Below are 22,651 nucleotides of genomic sequence, written 5' to 3'. Positions count from 1 at the left end.
AATGTAAAATGTCTAGAAATTAACACCATATTACACATGTGATATTTGAACATGGTGAGTATGTACAATTCTTCAAGTATGTACACCTCCTGTTCGTCATAGCAGAGATCCTAAAACTCTGAATGCCTGAAGGTGTGCAATACTTCAAGTATGTTTAGTGCGGACATATCTGCATGGTGTGTACACTGTGCCCAGGTTACAAACAGTACAGATGCACAATGAGGTCACTTAGGTCATGGAATTGTGATTCTCCATCACTCAGGGAAACATTATCTAAATCACTGTTATTTGCCACTAATCCAGAGGTGCAAGAAATTGGAGACTGTGAAATGGTTTCCGTCGAGTGGTTGAAGTTAATTTATTCTGTGTGACTTTTCAAGGCCTGAATTTTGTCTGAGCCTTCCTCGATGTTCGACGATTTTTCCCATAATATTATCTTCAGTAATAGCTTTTTCCCCTACTACCAAACGTAGAACTTTCCGATGTTTTAGTTCGTTTAGCTTTCCTAGTCAAAACCTGTGCCACATCTCGGAAGAATTCGACACATCTATTGCTGTTGTCGTCAGTACCATCTGCAGAAGGTTCTGATGATGATTCAACATCCATCATGGAACTGAAAACAGTTGATGGAAGAAATACACTGCGCTTCACTGCATTCCTATCAGAGGGATAAAATTCCACTTTTACTGAATGATGACTGTAAATGTGCTGGCGTAAGTGCTGCAGAATAATCCTTACATGCAATCTCACAAACAGAGTATCTGTCGATCCCAGATGTTGCATGTTCACGCGTGAACTTGTGTCGCATTGCGCTGTAAATTTTCCCAAATGGGCGGATGTGAGCAGACAGTACAAATACAATTATGGGTCTTGGACACTTGATCAATGACAATAATGCATGAGACTTGTGATCATCGTTTAAAACTAGGACTGGGTTGTCCTGCGTTGGTGGTAGAGCATACTTGATTAAATGAGTTTCAATGTACTTCTGGAAAATTTCTGTGTTCGACCATCCAGATTCACTAACACTTCCCGCAGTAATTCTTCACGCAATCTCTGTCCCTTATATAATTAAAGACGAAATAGGAGAGTAATGCCATGCCGAGGACGTGTCCACAGCCTATAACAGTAGTTACATTGATCTGGGTGCTGTCACAGCCATGGGGACATCGGTGCACAATGAAACTACATGAAGTTCAGTGTGATTCTGTACAAAGTTGTAATTACACTGAGGCCCATTTCCCAAGTTGTACTTGTCTAAGACAGTGCCATGCTCATCAAAATATTTTCTAATGGTCTCCTCAGGTGTTGCGTTGGCACGTATAATTTCTAAAGAACGTGGTTTCTGAATTTTAAGTTCCGTCCATCGCTTCAAAAATCTGTAAAACCATTGGAGAGAGGGGAGTTTGTCATCCTTGGGTTTCTTTCCTACTTAAACTGCAAGATCCGCAGCCAAAGCTGTAACGTTCCTACGTGCAAGTGTGTAGTCCTATCCTAAGGAAGACATGATCTCAGTATCAGTGACCAGGTTTTGCTCTTCTTTCTAAGATTACCCGTGAAGGTCCGGGGTAGAATAGGCCTTCAGCCACCCATGCTTGCCATAAAAATCGACTATGCTTGTCGCAAGAGGCGATTAACGGGATCGGGTGGTCAGGTCGCTGAGCAGATGAAACATCGATGACGCTTTAGAAACACAGATACGCTTATAGTTGGCATTATTCAAAGTTGTAAGTTTTGCATATGTGATCCTGAATTAAAATACTTGTGTTTCCAATATTTTTAAATAACTTACGTTTTGAAACTTGATTTGCAGCATTTTGTCATCTGAGCCAGGACTGCTGTGTTGACAAACACAGCGGTGATGACGTCATATCTCGTAAACTCACGAAATAATCGCTATGTAAGGTGGCGGAGCAGAAACATATGACGAACAAAAACGTGACGATATGATATATTTATTCACTTACGTCATGCATATCCATGGAAATAGACGCTTGGGACTCAGTGATTGTTGCAGCATGTAAGCTAGTAGCCGGAAGTGAAGAACCCAAAGTCTCGGCCAAGAATCGCGTACGGAACCTATTTGTATTGGGGTCACGCAAATCTCGAGTGTTGTCATTCCCGTCTTTCTCTTATTATATGGGTCGACCAAGAGTTACCACCGCCGTCAAGGACTGATACATCTGCTAGAGACATCTTCGTTCACGCACCACGACCGCAACATCCCATGCACAGAAATGTTGACCAGACAGTGCGCAGTTGTCTTTGTGAAGCTGGACTTTCTCCAGCTGACCAGATTAACATACCATCTGGATACAACATCACCGAGCTGAACGTGTACAATGTTGCAGACGAGTGAGACGGCAAGATGGAGGACAGTTTTGCTCTCAGATGCTCTCGGTTTATTCGCTACAGACGTTCACGTGTTTATTGATATTGGGATGAACGTTATGTGTACAGTAGGTCGACAGATTTGATGGTGGAAGTGTCATGGCGTGGGCAAGTATCCATCATAAAGGCCGGTCAGCTCTTGTGGGATTCGCTATGGAGTAGAGATTTTGTTACGTCACGGCAATAACAACGTCAACGGTGGACCTTTCCAGTATGAACATTTTCGACCTCACGTTGCACGCCGTTGTCAGGACTTCCGCCAGCGAAATAACGTTGATCTCCGATTTGCCCTCCTTTGAACATCTATGGGAAACCCCCGGTCGACGCTTGCGCCCAAGTTATCCGCCACCTCGGTCACAGCAAGAACTGCACGCAGCACATCAGTATCGATCAAAATATTCCTGGAGACAGCATTCCGTATCTCCTTTCTTCCCTGGGTCACCTCTGCCAAGCTGTTGTCGATGTTCATGGTGTTAACTAACATCAGTTACTAACATTTTACTCTCACCAAGTGGCTGTGATAGGCCTCTGTATTTATTTACCAAACACTCTATGTGTAGTAGCGTTTTGAAAATTTGTAAAGTGCGCAATGAGGTCATGTTTGAATCAGTTATTTGCAATAAATTCCCTGATTTCATAAACAGTCATATACAGTCGTGCCTCGTTTATCCGAACACTTTCCGAAATTTTCCGGATATGCGAATTTTCGGATATCTGTAATAATGTAATAAACGATTTAGGAAGTCAGGATATTTTTTTGTCAAAGTACGCGTGTTCTGATTGATTTTTCTCATTGGCCATCTATCGAAAAGGGGGAGGAGTCTTCCCGGAGGTTACGGAAAGGCACGAGAGGAGACGAATGCGTTCGCTGGTCACTCTGTGGAAACATGTTCTATACCAAACACGGGACCACTGTGTGGGCCCATTATCTGGTGTCACCCGCCACGATATTGCTAAAATATTGCCTTGCAGATTGTCTCTGGATACAGACGATTCCACACGGAACGTCACAAGTGTCAGGACTCTTTCACTCGGGGATTCATCTCAGGTGTCTCCCGTTGTGATGTTGTTGGAATATTGTAAAAAGCGGCGTAAACCCAAAACTCACTCACTTGGTGATTCTCCAGTTGCTTCGTCGACATTGTCAAAGTATTTGACTCAGATTTTATCATGCTTGTTTTTTGTTAATTTCAGTTCTGGCAAGGTGGGGTAGCTCAGTGGGTAAAGCGTTCTCTCGTCACGTCGATGGCCCGAGTTCGATTCCCCACATGAATTCATTATGTTAAGCAATCCCCGCCGTGATATTACTGGAATATTACTGAAAGCTGCGTAAAACCATACTCACTCACTAGTTTCAAATACAAGAAAATTGACGGAAATATTTTACTCATGAGGCAAAAGATCACACTGAAACTATGTTTGCCAAAACTTCCCGAAAAATTACTCAATGTTTCAGTTCCTTGTTGTCAAGAACCAAAACAGAATATCTGCATCTGTATCTTTTTCAACGGCGATTCTGTCATGTAGTGATGCGACTGAGATACGATTGCTACGTCGTTTTAGCACTGAACTGACATACGAGCGAGAGAGGGAGTATGGTGTAACCTGACCTTTGTGCAGCAATAATGTCAGATCAGGGCACGGAAGCTCATTTTCGGAGGAAATCTTAAATTTTACATCTTAAAATACGTTTCGTTTTTACGTGAAAAATAAATACGTAGTCACACCGTAGGAGTGAGTGAGTTTTGTTTCATGGCGCACTCAGCAATATTACAGCTATGTGGCTGTGGTCTGTAAATAATCGAGTCTGGACCAGACAATCCAGTGATCAACGGCATGTGCATCGATCTCCGCAACTGGAAACCAATGATATGTGTCAACCAAGTCGCCGAGCCTAACCACTCGATCACATTAGTGGCCTCTTACAGCAAGCATGGGTTTCTGAAGACTTATTCTATCGCGGATCTCATACCGTATTAGTGGTGAGAAACAGGAAATTCTTCATAGCGGAAAGTGAACGTTTTATCACAAAAGATAATTCGATAATTACCCCACGCGCACGCACGCACACACACACACAACAGAAAGGCAAATCCAAAACTATGCCACTCGAAGGAACACTTCCTCGTCGTTTTAATTTAAATTTAAAGTTTTGCCTCGTTTAAGGACAAAATCACTATACTTTCGTGAGCTCAGCTTTCAGTACAGCCTTGGAGCAAGGAGAAGATCAGGCTAAGATCTTTGCTATTAGAACATATGGTAACACGTTCTCTCTTAGAAGTATATATGATAAATGTGAAACTGGTTTATGCTCAAGCTGACAGGATATTACTAAAGATATGACAAGTGTGTTGAAGCGGCAGGCATATTTAGTATTGTTTGTGACTATTGAGGGGGAAAACAACTATTGCGAAAGCGATAGTCTATTGCGACCATGAGTCTATTCACCATGAATATTCCGTCTTTCTCAGAATTATCATCGGTGACAAGGGGGTAAAATAACAAGACTAGTTGTAAACAAAAATATATTTTAATGGACACCACAGTTATACCTATACAGTAATCAGAGGAGACTGTTTCTTGGTCTCTGTCAGTATACAAGATAAATTCGGGCTGTGAAAACTTTCTGCCAGCTGTAGAGCTCGATTAAAGACATTTTATTTTATCATATACAGGTCATTGCAATAATTTACTATGTCCATATGCGACATTCTACTCTACACGAACAATATAGATTATAATAAAATGTTGTTTCACACGTGTTGCGAAGCGAAATAATCAAGCTGACGGGCAGGACTGTGTAAAACACTTTTCATTATGTGCACCTGTTTCCGGGCCAGCTGGGCAATCCTTTATACCAATTATAAAATTCAGGTTTCGTCACTGACGTCACATGTGTCTGTTGTTTCTTTGCACGTTTCATTCTGTCGGACGTCTCGTCTTGTGCTGCAAGTAGTGCACTGTGTGACGTTACATGTACTGCGCGATTGTCACCCGGTACGCTTTGTGTGACAACTACATACAGTGACATAAGGGCCGCCGGAGTTAGTATGTATAACAACAAAGGGGAGAAGATACACAGAAAATACACTCTCGTAACAATATACTTCTCGAAACTTCAACTGCTTCAACAACTTAATGCACTTCCTTGATATCATGCTTTCTTATTAGGAATACATATGTTTTTAATATTTCAAGAAAACACAAATTTTGGGGGGTTTAAAGATGTTGAGATTATTACCTCAAACAATCAGTTACGTCACTCTATTGGAATTTCTTGGAAAACAGCAGCACCCGTGCATAATGCTAATGTTTAAGATGTTGAGCGTTTAATTAGTGGCTCCCGAATGTTTATTCCCCCCGGGGCTTCTCCCTTTCTGCACACACCGACCAGGAAGCATGTGTTGGTGGATCCGGGATTCTGTACGTCCTCGAAACAAGAATAACTGTCTCTCAAACTGAGGTCGTCGTGTCTGTCACGAGACAAGACTACAACATGTATGTTTTTTTATGCACGCAGTACAACTATATAAGCGCGGCAGATCAGACATCGCTGCACTCTGTAGGAAAAGATCAGCACATTCAGGTAAGAAATTCAGATCTTAAGCCGTCTGTATCACTAGTATGTAACTTTCATTATTTTTAAGAGAATGCAAACCCATATATAGTCTGTTTGCGATGAATTTCACTTTAAACAAAAACAGTAAATCAAATAAACTGAAATAAAGATTGAGAATTCTCATGATTTTACATTGAAAACTGAAAAATTAAATCTTAGAATTTTATCCAACTTAGGATAAACGTTGTTTAACAAAGTTTCAGATGGTTATTTCACCAGTTTTATTCAGTATGTGTGGCCTTCGGCCTTTACACAGATGATACAGCAGCAGGTTGGACGTTGTATGTTACAAACGCGGATGTGTCAAACTTACCGCGAAGTAAACATGATGTTGTAGCTTATAATATTGATAATGTGTGTGTTTATAAGTTTATGTCATAGGGTTTGTAGGCAAACGGTAACGTTTGAGATCATACACTGAGCATCATAACATGAAGTCCATATTCAGTATTAGCTACCTTACATACTTTACATAGTTGTGGTGCTCGTAGTACATTATAATATCATCCATATACAGATGATACAGCCAGCAGGTTGAGATTTGCATGTTACAACAGTTGACATCTCAGACGTAGTGCACAGTGAACATAAAGTTGCAGCTTTATAATAACGTTTGTATCACTAGATGCCAGTAAGTTAATAAAACTAGATTTTATGTTGTAGGATGTACAGACAAACGGTAGGTATTTAGATCTGAAGCTTTCATAAGCTGGACATATCATAACAAAATGGAATTCATCTTCAATTCTTGCTACGTTACACATTTTACACAGTCGCAGTGAACTCATTACGTTATGATATCGCCCACGTTCAACTTGTAATCTAGCCATGCCAATACGCACATCCGTCAGAGAAGACAAATAAACTGCACTTATGTTAAGAAACAGTTGGATCGCTAAGTGTTCTTTCTAAACACTGTAGACGGTGAAAGCCCCACAACTCGGAGCCGTATAACAACATTTGCATGATCTCGGAGTCAAATAATTGTAAAAGAAAAATCTTCGAGGTAAACTGCCCATCGGAGAACATCGTTCTCAAAAGCTTTAAACAAGGCTTTCTTGGCCTTTATAGCAAGGAAATTGCAGCTCTGTGAAAAACGTCATTGGCTTGTAAGAACTAAGCCCAAATAGTTATAGTTAGACACTGTATCCACATTAATCCCACGGTAGGTCCACTTTTCCACACGTGGTAATTTTCCACCTTTTCTGAAAACCATTATTTTAGTTTTAGACATATTAACCGTCATATCCCATGATTCACAATAACTTTGGAGGCTATCAAGAAGTTTCTGCAGATCATTTACGCAGACCAATTGGCAAGGTAAAATCAGGTAGATTTGCAGTCCATATTTCCCTGTATTTGATTTACTTTTTGGTTTAAAGTGAAATTCATCGGTAAGTTTTCACTGCAGACCATAACAGCCACTGTATATTGTTTTTAGGATAAACAGTTAATGAACGGCCCTACTCTACGGTTATTGCTTCTGTTAAGCATAAGTGTATTGCTGATGTGTAAGATGTACTGTTTGGTACATTCTCGAGTCATGGTATTCCTGACCTGTCGGAAAAGTTCAAAAGCATTAAAAGAGAGAATGCGAGAATTCTCTTCTAGGTATTCAGCAGAAGCATTTAGCAGAAAACTACGTTTATGACGAAAACGTTTATACCGAGCTGATGGGTATAACGAACTGATGGGTATAACGAACTGATGGGTATAACAAACAGATGGGTGTAACGAACTCGTGGATAAAACGAACTGGTGGATATAACGAACTGATTGGTATACGAACAGATGGATATAACAAACTGATTGGTATACCGAACGGGCAGATATGACGAAGTGATGGGTCTAAAGAACTAGTTGATACAACACGTAATTTTATCCCCACCCTTTCCGGTATAGTCGAAGTGCTTACGAGCAACTGCTGTTATAATGAGCTAAAATAGGTGGCCACTTTGAGTTCATTACAGAAGTCTTTAACTGTGGTTACTTGGGGCAGTGGTTGAAGCAGTCGCTGGCCATGCCGAAGCATCGAGTTCCATTCCCAACACACGTACAGTCTATGAAGCACATTTCCGACGTCCCCCGCCGTGATATTGCTGGAATGTTGCTGAAAGCAGCCATAAACTAAACTCACTCACTCACTCACTGTAGTTACGTTTAAATCTAATCAGTATATGTGGAGATAGCAACTCTCACACAGAGAAGGGTACGATCTACTTATCTTCGATAATTAAGCTTGGGAAATCATACGATATGAAATTAGTGTGATTAGCCCAATGGTCACTCTCAATTCAACAGATCTTACTTTTATTTCTGTAAGATATCCAATTGTTTATTGTGTGTTTTTGTTTCAAGTTGCGTTTGTCCAAGTCACAGGAAGTTACGATGAAGATCGAGTTGCTGGTGTTCCTTGTGGCCGTCGTGGTACCTACCTACGGATGGGTAGGTCTTATCTTCTTACATGTCTTCTCTGTCAAGAAGCGCACACGAACCTGTTTCTGTAACACACGAGGTTTCTTCGCATATATTGATAGTATCAACGATATATACTATATTAATCTTCGGTATCAACCAAAAATATAATATACATTCGAGAGGCAATACTTTATGCCCATAATTATATTTTATTTTTGTGTAATTATGGAGATTTCATTTTATCACTGTGGTAACGCAGTGTTATGGTCCTTTCCCAGCTTTTAATTAACAAAGGCTGCTGATCTATACTACTAACAAAGTGTTGACCAATCGTCAATCCTGATAAGGTACCTAACATGAACACTCTTGTCGTAAGAGGCCATTAACGGGATCGGGTGGTCAGGCTCGCTGACTTGGCTGACACATGTCGTATCCCAATTGCGCAGATCGATACTTATGCTCTTATTCACTGGATTTTCTGGTCCAGACTCGATTATTGGCAGTTTGCAGCCATATCGCTAGTAAACTGCTGTGTGTGGCGTTAAAATAAAAAATAAAATAAAAAAGACTGATCATTTACATGGCACTGAATGGTTTGTGATTGTTTTCGGAAAGCTATTTTCAAAGAGCACGGTGAGTGGCACTGATATTCAAAGGACCGCTGACAAGTACATAGGCAGCACCAAGTGGTCCCAAGCCTCCAGTCACAGAACCGGGGCAAACACCAACAAGTGTAACATCTTCGTGGCTGAAGTCCTGGAGGAGGCTGGAGCCACAGTTCCCCACAGGTGAGATTGCCAAACACGTTAATGGATGGATAAATACTGGACGAGATTTTTCATTTTTCCAACAATAAAGTTTCATTACGTTTGAGTGAGTGAGTTTCGCTTTACGCCTCTTTAGCTATATTTTAGCAATATCAGGGCGGGAGACCCTAGAAATGGGCTTCACACATTGCTCCCATGTAGGGAATCAAACCCGTACGTTTTGATGCATGGTGATCAATGATACAAGTGATACAAAGGTCGTTAAGGTCAAGATCCGGGTTCGAATCGATCTTCAGTAACCCACGTTTATCGTAAGAGGCGACTAACAGGTTCGGGTGGTCAGGCTCGCTGACTTGGTTGACGCATATTATCGTATCCCATTTGCGAAGATTGATGCTGACGTTGTTCATCACTGGATTGTCTGGAAATTGGCTAGATTGGCTAGAAATACCTTAGTTCGGTGTTAAGCAACAAATTGATCTCACTACATATACATGTATTATGTTCACATATGCTCCAGGCACGTTTTAACCTGGAGCCCCATCGGAGCAGGAGAGTGGGGAAATCCGAACTCAGAATATCTGAACGACGACTCTTGCTGGACTCACGTGACCTCGGCTCAAGTTGGTGACGTCATTGGTGACGGTGTGCACGTCGGTATTGTAACGGGAAGCCAGCTCACCACAAGTGCACGTTATGATAAAGTTGTGAAGAATGATTTTGGTTTCCGATCTAGTCAGGCTGATATGACCCTTTGGCGTTTTACTTGCTAAGAATATATCAAGATGACTCAATGAACTCAGTTCAAGCTTGTGACGTCATTGATGACGACGTGCACGTCAATTTTGTACCCGTAGTTAGCTCACCACAAGTGCACGTTATGATAAAATTATAATGAATGAGGCTGATATGATTCTGGCGTTATACTTGCAGAGTATATATCAAGATGATGAAATAAAAAGCAATCAATTCTTCATTTTTGTGTCGAGTATCCTTTACACAGCCGTTGACACTTGCCGGAGAGGAGCCAGAATGCCAGGAGCACGTCGCCAGTGGACACTGGATTTCAAGAACAACCTGCATTGCCTCGAGAGGAATTCCCTTGGGGTGGTTAGATAAAGCGTTTGCTCGTCCCCAAGATCTGGGTTCCATTCCCCGCATGGGTACAATGTGAGGTTCATTTCTGGTGTCCGCCGCCGTGATATTGCTGGAATTCTTTTAATTGCGGCGTTAACCATGCTCACACTTTCACTCGTATCCCGGGTAGAACTCCGCTCCCACTAACCTAGAATGGTGATTGAATATGTACATTACTGCCAACATGTGGGGCCAAATATAATACATGCTGCATTTGAAAACTTTAAGTGGCTTTGTGAACCGTGTTCTCAGTGGTTGAAAAACATGATCAAACGATACCCGGAAATTATAAGACTTTTCGCTGCGTACTGAAACGTAGAAATATCGCACACAATTGTTTTGTTTCTTCCTCGGCAGTGGGGACGTCATTCATATTGTGACGTAAAGTCGGAATGAGCAGTTCCAGATGCTACTATGGGAAACAGCTGGAACGCCCACTACATGGATGCTAGTCGCGCCACAAAATACTAATAAAGTTTGAGTAGAGATAATAGTGTCAGATCGCAATTATTAGGATGGTTTGTTGGATATTAGTAGTTCACTTAGATATTCTGATGATATACCTCTCAGACTCTTGTATGTGTTACAAAGTACTTAAAACACTATCCTCGCGTCAGCTGGAAGCCAGTGTAATGACTTCAGTATGAGGGTAATATGAGAAAACTTTGGGGCATATGTAACGATTCCTGCTGCTACATTTTAAGCTTTATGAAGTCTCCTGGGTAATTCCTGGCTGATGACTGGAAGTAAACTGTTCCCATGGTGTAACCTAGATAGTACCAAACACTGTACTAAAGTCTTGACTCCATCACGTGATATTAGATAACGAATTTGACTAATACCGAGATGATAAAAACAGGTCCTGCACCAATTGCCAACTTGATAATCCATGGACAACTCGGAGTCAAAATAAGCACCAAGATTTTTTTCATCCGTGGTGAGAAAATCTATAAAAGAGTCACCTGTCACGAGTTATGGTCATGGAAGCTGTGCCAATTTTACATTGGTACTGGTACACTATGACTGGTACACGAAGGACATGATCTTGACTACCAGTTGTCAGCGACGGCTGATTGGGTTAAATCGCTGACTTTGTGGGCATTAGGTGACTTCTCTGAGAATGTGGGTTTGAACCCCTGATTGGACACGGCTTCCACCACCCAAACCCTCCTGGACACCCAGTCTAAATACAGTAACACTCTAACCACAGCACCCATATCACTTCCGTATTCACAGGTACGTGGATCGATGCTTATGCAGTGGATTGTGGGATGATTACACGATGCATTTAGAAAGTGGTCGAATGCAACATATGTCATATATGGAATTTCACTTTCTCAGTAAAGTACAAATGCTAGTTCCATCCGGGATTCGCACCCGCACCCTCAGTTTCAGGCACCTAATCGCCAGCACACAAAGTCAGCCACCTAATCCCGCTCAGCCACCGCCACCACTTTACTAAGAAAGTAAAATTCCAAATATGACATACGTTGGATTGTGGGATCCTGACTTGATTATGTACACACATATAGCTCAAATACAGTGCGCATTTAGACAACAAACCAACAAAACTTATATCGAATGTATCTTTTCAAAGTGTTTAAGCTGGGCACGTTTTTGTCACCTGTCCTGACATATCACGTCGTTTTAACAAAACCATCAGACCCTGACCTCATGTTTGTGTTTTGTTAATGTGAAAAACTCTCTGCTTAGTGATCCATTCACTGATATCCTTCCTGTACCCAGTCTCTTGTTAATGATACAATCATCTGCCTCTCCTGATCTATGGAAAGGCCTCGCACTGAACCAATCACGAATGTACCCATCATTCTAAATACTGAATATCCTGTAGTGAAAATCTGTTGATGTTTTTCACTCAGCAGCGATTCCATGTTTGAGCCCAAGTTGACAGAGCTTCTTTCCGAAAACCAGGAGACTGGTGGTTCGAGCCCGCCTGCGTCATACCGAAACACATATAAGAGAGGAGCTAGTTGTTATCCTGCCGGGTTATTGACATTAACGGACTCAAGAAGGACTACGCTCCGCGTCAGTGTAAAGAGTTTCAAAGAGGAGTTTAAGATAAGCCGACTCAAGAGCTTGAGGAGTAAATACACAACAGGCGTCCAATATTCCTAATTACTTCCTATTTTTTTAAACCCGATCATCTCATCACAACTCCAGACCAGTCATTTGTTTGACATGCGTAATTAACAAATGCGGTTTGTAAGTCAGTGTTATCAGATGCTTACAGCTTGTTCAGCTTGACCTGAACTACTCTACATATGCATGACCACGTAGGTCAGTTGGCACAAACAGCAGGTCGAGTTAACTTCATGACGTAGGGGAGCCGAGAATTGCATTGATAGAATGTCTCTCTGGGTGTCGCTAATCGATTTTTGAAACAGTATGAAACTGTTTACACCTTGTTCAGGTTGACCTGTGCTACTCTACATATGCACGACCCAGGATGTCAGCTGGCACAAACAGCAGGTCGAGTTAACTTCAATAAATAGGGAAGCAGAGAATGTTAAACGGCCACCTTGTCTCGGATGTTCGGACATGTTGACAATCAGCTTCACAATAATAGACCGAACTAGTTGTTAAATGGTCACGCAATGCTTGAGTGTTCACTTGATCAGGTCAAGCTGAACAAACTGCATATGTGCACTGAAATATGTGCACTTCGTTCACTCGTGATAGATCGAAAGTGGTGATATCCGGTCTCGTACGATGCAAACCGCGAATACGTTGGTAGACGTCTTGCCTAGACTGGATAACGATGACAACGAAGGAGGAAGAAGAGAGCCATTTTGATATCCAGATGGTGGGGCGGATGGTGGAAGTGACGCAAAGATGGGTCTACATTTCAATGGCCACCGTGCTTCTATGAAAGGTCGTCCAAGAGAAGCACCAATGCACATCGGCACATGTACTTATCGTACGAAAGGTGGGCGAGAAGATCGACGCCCAAACATGCCACCAAACGTGGAAATCCCCACTACATGGACTAGGAGAATAGCAACTCGACTTCTTGATCGTCTTTCCTGTTTGATATGGGCGAGTGGCAGATTTTACTGGTCAGCGGTGTCTGCAGAATACTGTTCCGATATCGATATGGTGGTCCTGCTTTCCTCGCTAGCCGTCGGAAGGTACAAGAATCTTTCTTCTCTCATGGACATTTGTCCGCCAATCTGTCGAGGAGGAGTTTGTATCGATGTCACCACAGGAGGAAGCCAGCATTATACAGGTAGTCCATGTCATTGTTTTGCCACAGAACGCATTTCTTGCTGCCGACGCAGTGGTCGATGGCGCAGTACTTGCAGGTCGGGTTGTCTACATCGAAGAGTGTGGGGAGTTCCGATATGGTGTCGAGGCAGTCCGTGCATCAATAAATGTCTCTATCGTCGTTTTCTGGACAGCATATAGCTTCGCGCGATAGCTTTGTTCCTGGCACGTCTTCTGTATCCTTGCACCTACAGAATCTCTAATTGGAGTGCACTTCCACCAGTGGAATTTGTATTGACACTCTTTGCCGTCTATAACCAGATTTGTACAAAATCTCTACTTTTTATTCGGGCTATGGGAGCCAAGGTGGTAGTTTGAAGGCTCCCAGGCCAGGTGATCCAAAACTGCTATAGTATATACTACTATGGTACACAGAAATGCCTCTATCACTTAAAAACAACAGCCAGTTATAAAAATACTCTGTTGCTTATGCATTGCATTACAGATCTGCATGCCTGTGCAGGCTCAGCTCCTGTACTACCTATACTACTGCCGTTTTCTCACGACCCCAAGGCCTCTTTACTGAATAAAACCTGTCTGTCAGGAAGTCATTACTTTGTTATTTCTCTACCTACACGCCGCTTGTTATCCTATAGCACCTGTGAAGATCCGGGTTAGAATTGGTCTTCAGCAACCCATGTTTGCCGTAAGTGGGATCGGGGAGTCAGACTGGCTGACTTGGTCAACACATGTCATCATGTCCCACTTGCGTAGATTTATGATACTATCAGTCACTGATCTCAGACTCAATTATTCACTGAGAGCAGCCATAAAGCTGGCATATTGCAGAGTGCGGAGCAAAACTAAACTCACTCACTCACTCATTATAGTGTAGCATGAGCTATTAAAACCTCACATCCCATATACAACCAGCAATTAGGCCAACTTAGTCGGTTTCATAAACAAAATCATAACCCCAAATCACCCAAAGTTCTGTCCATTTTTAGCTTCAAAAGTCCCAGTGCAGATTGTCTGCTCCAATGTGCAGTCGTTTACCTAGCTAGCAATGCCGCCAGCTGTGTAGTGCACCACCCGGGGATGCGATGGTTGTACGCTCCATGGGGAATTTTCAACTCTGAAGTATCATCAGCTGTGTTTCAAGGAAGGCCTTATACCAGCAATTTCCCACTTCTTATCAGGACTTGTTAAATCCACACTGAAACCTATCGGCTTCCTCGGAGCTTAACTCTTCTTCTGCTGTAGGTCAAACCGCTGCGAAAACACATCCCACCAAAATCCCCCCAACCTCCTGACATTCCCTATCTAACGGCTGTTTATTGGCAATATCTCGCATCCTTCATCATTTGCAAATGGTGCCATGGTGTCGTTTCCATCCTGACTGACAAAGTGCTTAACTGTGCTGTCACGTTTCAAATATATATAGTTCTAAAGCTGAAATTTAAGCTGAATCATCTATTCCTGACAATTTGTAACGTTGATGTTTAACTTTGAACTTCATGAAAGAAATAATAAATTACTACTTATGAGGGTTTTGTATCTGTTTTAGTTTGGCTAGTAAATTTTAATTCGGGGTTGTAACTTGTAAAACTCCCTAGCCCTGTTAGATGGTGATCCTGAAAAATTATTTCATACAAAGAACACGTGTCATTTTCTAACATTCAGACACCACAGAACAGGTCAGTTCATTAATCTACTAACTAGTCAAGTTCATTTTAGTAGGGTGGAACAGGTCAGATCATTAATTTCTCTTCCTGATCAGTGGATCCTATCATGTTGTTTTAACCTGTTAGCAGAATGGGAACACACCGTCCCTTTATATATACATACATGTCAACTGCTCTGTGTAACCAGTAAATTGTATGGGTAAAAATGAGTAATGTCCCTTTGTATGTACAAACATGTACCATGTCAACTGCTCTGTGTAACCAGTAAAATGTATGGGTAAAAATGAGTAATGTCCCTTTGTATGTACAAACATGTACCATTTCAACTGCACTGTGTAAGCAATAAAATGTATGGGTAAAAATGAGTAATGTCCCTTTGTATGTACAAACATGTACCATGTCAACTGCTCTGTGTAACCAGTAAATTGTATGGGTAAAAATGAGTAATGTCCCTTTGTATGTACAAACATGTACCATGTCAACTGCTCTGTGTAACCAGTAAAATGTATGGGTAAAAATGAGTAATGTCCCTTTGTATGTACAAACATGTACCATGTCAACTGCACTGTGTAAGCAATAAAATGTATGGGTAAAAATGAGTAATGTCCCTTTGTATGTACAAACATGTACCATGTCAACTGAACTGTGTAAGCAATAAAATGTATGGGTATAAATGAGTAATGTCCCTTTGTATGTACAAACATGTACCATGTCAACTGCACTGTGTAAGCAACAAACACGTGTTTCTGGGACGCTGGGGATTTTGGTGGTACGCTGTGTGTTCGGGGCGGAACCAGGATGTCTAAACTCCATAGGGAATAGCTCTCTCACTCTCTCTCACTCTCTCTCTCTCTCTCTCTCTCTCTCTCTCTCTCTCTCTCTCTCTCTCTGTCCCTTTTTGACAGTTTAGAACTAAGACAGTATAATGGGTTTTTCTACCACGTACACACTTTTAATTATCCAGTCTATCCAATCTATACCCAGAACGCTCAAATCGTAAATACGACCAGTGAAAGCGAAATGTATTATAACAATTCATAACATTATGTCAGCAGAAGAGTCATAAACATGTTTACCAGTGAGTGCAAGGTCAAGTTGCACTATCGACACACGTAAAGCAAGAAACTGGATCGGAGTCAAAGATTGTAACAGACGGTTTTTGTTTTCATCGGGCGGTTGTTTGCGCATTTCCAAGAATAATAAAAACAATGTTGTTGTTTTTATTTTTACAATTGATGTAAATGTTGTTAATTGACACTGCTGACTGCGAACTACATCACAACTTTGAAAACAAGCAGTTAATATGAAAACGTTGTAATTCAGAGTACGTTTATGTTAATTACAAAGATGAGGGAATATATTTTTAACTGAATATGTTTTTTTAACGGAGTTGACCTATGTCAATCAAGCCAGAAAGCCTGACCTTTGTAAAACGCATGTAGGATGTATTTTTTAACAAAAAAACATATTCCTACCCTCCAAATACTATAATTATCTTTATTTGTAAAAGAATATCCCACACGCGAAATGCATGTTTTAAGCATAACATCTCTCATTGGTGGTAATGTTTCAGCTAAAAAGTTAACAAAACTCACCTGCACCATATTAAGAAGATGTAGGTATACGCCTAAAATAAAAGCGAAGTATTGATGTTGTCATAAAGCAAAGGTTATTTCCATGTTTGCCATAAAAGGCGACTCTGCCTGTCGTAAGAGGCGGGTTGACACATGTCATTGATTCCCCATTGTGCAGATCGATGCTAATGCTCCAGTGATCAACAGCATGTGCATTCATCAACGCAATTGGGATAGGACGACATGTCAACAAGAGCTAGCTAGCCTGAGGAAAAGGTCCCGTTAGTCGCCTCTTACGACAAGCATGGGTTGACTGAAGATCAGTGCTAATCCGGATCTTAACGCGCACTAAACAAAGAAGCAGACTGACAACAAATAATTGTTATAAAATGTTTGCTTTCAGTTTTTGACCTGTTGATACGTCCACTTATTGTGTAAATAAATATAGCATGGTTCCTTGTTCAGGGAATTCCCATCTAAAAATAGTAGGGAATCGCTGCAATGCTGCTCGTGTGGTTTAAAACAACATTTACTCACTTACTCGTTTTAATGTCAACATTCTAAACAAAAACAAGGACGTAATAAAGTAGTACAGACTCGTGATTCACACGAGAGTGTGTACGTGTGTGTTTGGGTGCACACGTTTGTATGTGTGTAAAGCTGACTATCTTGTATCGGTATCGCTTAACCATCCTTAAATCGGACCTAATGAAATAGTGGTGTTAATAAAGTTGAAAATTCTCAGTTAAGTTGATTCACATTTGAGTATGTTAAATATATTTTGTAATTAGCAGTTACATATTAGCAGTATATTCATATTTTACTGATATTATATGATAGCAAAAATTACGAAAATGATTCTCAGAGGCAATCTCGGCTGATCCATGGTAACGAACTGAAGACCAAGATCAATGTTCGACTTCCTTGTTGATATGTCAGAAAGACGCTCCTACATGGAAGAAGCAAACTATTGTGCCTGTTAAACGAGAGAGCGTTCAGGTCACACATCGCTCACGTTCACATTAAACGATAGACTTGCTCCAAGGCGGTACCGAATTCTAAAGCCATGGATGAATGGCAGTTTCATCCTTTAACAGGTTAAATTGAGATAAGCACACGGTAAAGACGCTAATCCGTTATTTATATTTTTTTTAGAAATTTTCATTTAAAGAATTAATTATTACTTAAGAGACTTGTTCAAGTCTAATAAAGCAAAAACGAATCTCGACTAGGATGTTGACAGTCGTTGACAGCGCGACGCTGTTTGTAACTGACCTGTTAACAAGTGCGCACGTATTTCCACGAATTGTGTCTTTTTAGTTCTTGGAAGCCTTGAAACATCGCAGTAAGCAGCATATCCGGCTGTGAGGTAGGTATATATAGTCCTCGAGTGGCATCATCATCACAAACACTGGAAGCAGAAACAAGGTAGGCTGGTTGTGTTTCCAAGACTTTATAAACATGCTCGAGAGTTTTCTTTCGCCCTTTAATTTCCATGTTTTTCAACTCATATATGTGTTTATATTGATTCAACTTAAATTGTTGGGGGGGGGGGGGGGGGGGGGGTTAGATATTCATCAGCTGCCTGTATGTTTAATTGCGTTGACAAATATTTGCACTTGTCTGAACACAGACTCTTGTCCATAAAGTGCATTATCTCCCCTGCTGCCTGGCCCTCCCAGTAATGCTAAATCCTAAATGAAGCACGTCTAGACTCCCTCGGGCTATGAATCTCAGTTCTCACCTGTTTTTGTTTTTGTCTTAGTTTGTTGTTTCAATTTAAATGGGATTATTTGTTTCTATCAAAACCATAAATATTCAGAGACTAAACGTTATGCTAACGAGAATCATAAAACCTTTATATAGCTAGTCAATAGTTCTGGTGTCTAATTTCACGGGAGTACATGTTGTGTTTTGTTTATTATTTAATGTTTCACAATTTCCATAACCTTACTCGAAAGGTTTCCAGACATCACACATGTAGGTTAGCACTAGGGTAGCTGAAGTCAGATGTGTGCAGTAGTTCCGTCAAATATTCTGTCATCTCATGTCATTGACAATTGTTAGTCATACTTGTTCAGCCATTATCCATTCACCCATCCCTTTATACTTTATACGGTATGTAAAACCAGTTTATTGATGTCAACCAGTGGTGTCTTCAACAGGCAGGTTATATCAGAAATGTGAGTGAGCGAGTGAGTTTAGTTTTAGGACGCTGCACCAATTATCCTGCCCTATCACATCGTTTGGACACCAGAAATGGGTTTCACACAACGTTATCCATGTGGGAAATCGAACCCGGGTCTTCGGCGTGACGAGCGAACACCACTAGGCTACACCACCGGTTGTCAGAAATGTCTTTACGAAGCAAGAACAATTAGGTGATTGTCACTAAAAGCAGCGTAAAACTCAAATATGAACTGGCTTTATCTCTTACACACAATTTATTTTCAGAGATGGCCAGTCTGTCACTTCTCGCAATTGTAGCCGTGGCCATGCTGTTGGTGGCAGTGCCCTACGTCCAAGGCGCAGGAGGGAGTTGCTATGCCCCACCGATGTTTTATGGTGCAACGTGCACGTCAGGCACTTCCATTTTTGGGAGCCCAGGATGGCAGGTGCACTACACAGTCTCGGTCACCGGTAACGCTGCAACCCTCGTCTGCTGTGACGGCAAGTACTGTGACAATACAGGGTGCAACATGAGGAGTATTGGGTGTGGTCATTCCAGCTTCGGCTCTACCGTCCCCTGGGGGAACAACCTCGCTACTCCGGCTATCAAGTGCAAGGGAATACCCACTGGAGCTTTTGTCAGCTTCAGTCACTGAGTAGTGATGAACTTCAGGTTTCCCACTCACTTCACAGAAAGAAATGGGATGGCCTTTTTTCCACCCGATTCACTCACTATTGACACGACTGTTTGCAGAACGGGAAAACCAACGAACATTTGGTTTTAATCCAAATTTTAAAAGTGAAATATTTTCATAATGTTATACACCAAAAGTGATCCGTATGTTTGCTATCCTGTCATTTATTTTGTCATATTTTATGTCGTTTGTAATATTAAAACATTATAAACATATACCAGTATGCAGGTCATTAATTATATTTTGCGATATCTCTGTATTCCCTACTGAGACCCGTGAAGATCGGGGGTAGAACAGGTCTTCAGCAACCCATACTTGCTATAAAAAGGCGACTATGCTTGTCACAAGAGGCGACTAACGGGATCGGGTGGTCAGGTTCGCTGACAATTGACACATGTCGCGCAGATCGATGCTCATGCTGTTGATCACGGGACTGTAAGGTCCAGACTCGGTTATTTACATACCGCCGCCATATAACTGGAATATTGCTGAGTGCGGTGTCAAACTAAACTCACTCACCCTACCGAGATTATTGCAGTGTGTATTAGGCAGATATCACTCTAGGTACATTTTCTGTACAATGTTTATCCAAGGATATTATTTCCACAGGCAGTTACTGAAACACAAATGCTTATAAAGAAATTAAGAGTAAAACGTTTTTGAATTGCAAGTGCTTTCCCTAGGATCGTACTAGTTGATGGGAATCTAAAAACGTCCACACCGTCAATACTGCACATAACACCAGGTAATTTCAATAATTATTGCACACACGCTGGATCGTGATTAGTAATTCACTAGATAACTAATGAGTTATTAATGATATGGACTAAGTTCTACGCCGCATCTAGCAATATTCTAGTAAGATCGGTGGGAGGTACACCAGAAATGGACTGCACAAACTGTACCCATAAATGTGCAGAATCCAACCATGGTCTTTGACATGACGAGCGTCCGAATACAAAGAACATTATCTGAGATTCCTTGGCGTATTGATATACCTATCTCAATTTATCTCAATAGTTAACTGATGCAACAAAACTGTGCAAGAGCAAAGCGGAAAATTTCACTCTTGCACACGTTAAATACATGTCATGGCTGAATGCACATTTATACAGTGAATAGGATTACGTTTTAGAGCTTGGTGTTAATGATTAATGCAACACCGTACATACATTTTCTGTGCCCTTGCAGCTACAAGTGGGTAAAACTAAACTCACTCACTCACTTCTTGACGCCAGTTGTCGGTGGTGTTGACTCGGTTGTCAATGGTCAATGACGAACTGATGATCGTCTGGAAATACCAGAAATGGTTTAATAACTGGGATAATCAATGCCTCTAAACTAATCTAAAAATTGACATAAACTAATCACCATATTTACAAAAAAGGTTGGAATAATGGCTTAGAGTAGGTGGCAGGTCTCACCTGTGATACATCTTACTCTGACGATATACGGGAGATCTCGAGCTCCTTCATAGGTGTGGGGCGACTATTCAACGCTCCAAATCTTGACAGACTGATAATTGCGATATTGTTTCCTTTTTCTTCAAAGCAGCAGAATCTCTGAACAAGGATTCAAACTAATCACCTAAAGCGCTCCAATATGCCTTGGAGCATTCAGAACTACCTGTGATACATCTTACTCTGAGGATTTTCGGGAGTTAAGAAACACCATAGGTGTTGGGCGACTATTCCACGCTCCAAATCTCGACAGACTGATAATTGCGACATTGTTTCCTTTTTCTTGATAGCAACAGAATCTCTGAACAAGGATTCAAACTAATTACTTGGAGCATTCAGAACTACCTCAGTTGAGGCCCCACGTGCTACATTGGGTGAAATGCCTTTAGATCTCACACGTGAACTGTTGGAAGTGAGATATATGAAATCTTTTGGGATGAAACACCCGACCATTTTCTAGATCCTTCGAAAGACGGTATGGGGCCTTATAGATGATGCCAGTGTTCTGCCAAAGAAGTCACCGTGATTGTCCGAACTTCCTTATGTTTATCTTGATGTCTTGATGTGCTGGAACAAACAAATAAATCTGAGCTAGCACCTCCAGTACAAGCCCAACCAAGGAACATAACCGCCGTTTACAGTGGACCAGTGCTGTGCAGATTTACACTTCTGGGTCTAAATGCACCGTGTTCGGTCGAGAAATGTTCACGTCTAGTTGATCACTTATCAGAATTTTCTGCTGAACCTGCAAGTCATTGAAGCTATAATTGTCATTTCATGTCAAGAGGATGTCATTTCAGAGTTAGTGAGTTAATGAATTTAGGTTCACGTCGCTCTAATATGCCAGCAATATCACAACGAGAGACAATAGAAATGGACGTCTTACATTGTACCCATATGGGCAATCAAACCCAGAACTTCAGCACAACAAGGCTTAAACTACTAAGCTACCCCACAGTCCCCGTCATTTCAGAAGTACATCAGGTGGCCGGGTAGACTGGTGATTAAAGTTTCCGCTTGTCAGTCCAGAGACCCGGCTTCGATTTCCCCCATGGGTATAATGCGTGAAGCCCATTTCTGGTGTCCCCTATCGTGATGTTGCTAGCCTATTGCTAAGAGCGAACATTACTCGTTCACGGATGGCATGTTCAATTTTTTTAAAAAAAACAGCCTACATGTGGTTAAAAAAATCGGTAATCCATGTGATAAAAAAGTGTGGCCTTAGATGAAAGTTTAAAATGACGTAAGTTCAAATGAAAGTGTTGGATGTTTTCAGGTCTGACGCATATTTCTTGTCTATTTTTCGAAAGCTGATTTTCTCAAAGTGATTACAGTGATTAACCATATTCTATCCCGTAGCAAGTAATGGATTGTTTGGATATTAAGCATACATACAAAATATGCTGCGGTTTGTGAATGTACTGTAATTCGGTGAACTCATGACGTACTGATGACCATGTTGGCGTACACAGACACATATGTATGACGATATTTGTCTTTCGTCAGTTCCT

General features: G+C 41.3%; 1 protein-coding gene and 1 long non-coding RNA gene across 2 annotated transcripts; both read left to right on the top strand.

Annotated features, from left to right (window-relative positions):
• The first annotated feature begins 5,647 nt into the window (after window positions 1-5,647).
• LOC137295823 (uncharacterized) lies at window positions 5,648-10,171 on the top strand. The gene is made up of 4 exons (XM_067827375.1): window positions 5,648-5,977; window positions 8,369-8,455; window positions 9,044-9,216; window positions 9,716-10,171. The coding sequence occupies exons 1-4, from the start codon at window positions 5,888-5,890 to the stop codon at window positions 9,966-9,968; spliced, it is 603 nt and encodes a 200-aa protein (XP_067683476.1). The 5' UTR covers window positions 5,648-5,887; the 3' UTR covers window positions 9,969-10,171.
• Window positions 10,172-18,061: 7,890 nt separating this feature from the next.
• LOC137296157 (uncharacterized) lies at window positions 18,062-19,895 on the top strand. Its single transcript, XR_010957625.1, has 2 exons — window positions 18,062-18,244; window positions 19,271-19,895. It is a non-coding gene; the product is annotated as an uncharacterized lncRNA (long non-coding RNA).
• Window positions 19,896-22,651: the final 2,756 nt, after the last annotated feature.

This window comes from Haliotis asinina, chromosome 9 (genome assembly GCF_037392515.1).
Source record: "Haliotis asinina isolate JCU_RB_2024 chromosome 9, JCU_Hal_asi_v2, whole genome shotgun sequence".
In the NCBI taxonomy this organism is placed as follows: Eukaryota; Metazoa; Mollusca; class Gastropoda; order Lepetellida; family Haliotidae; genus Haliotis; species Haliotis asinina.
Note: the sequence above shows the minus strand (reverse complement) of the source record. Positions and strands in the feature narration are given on the sequence as shown.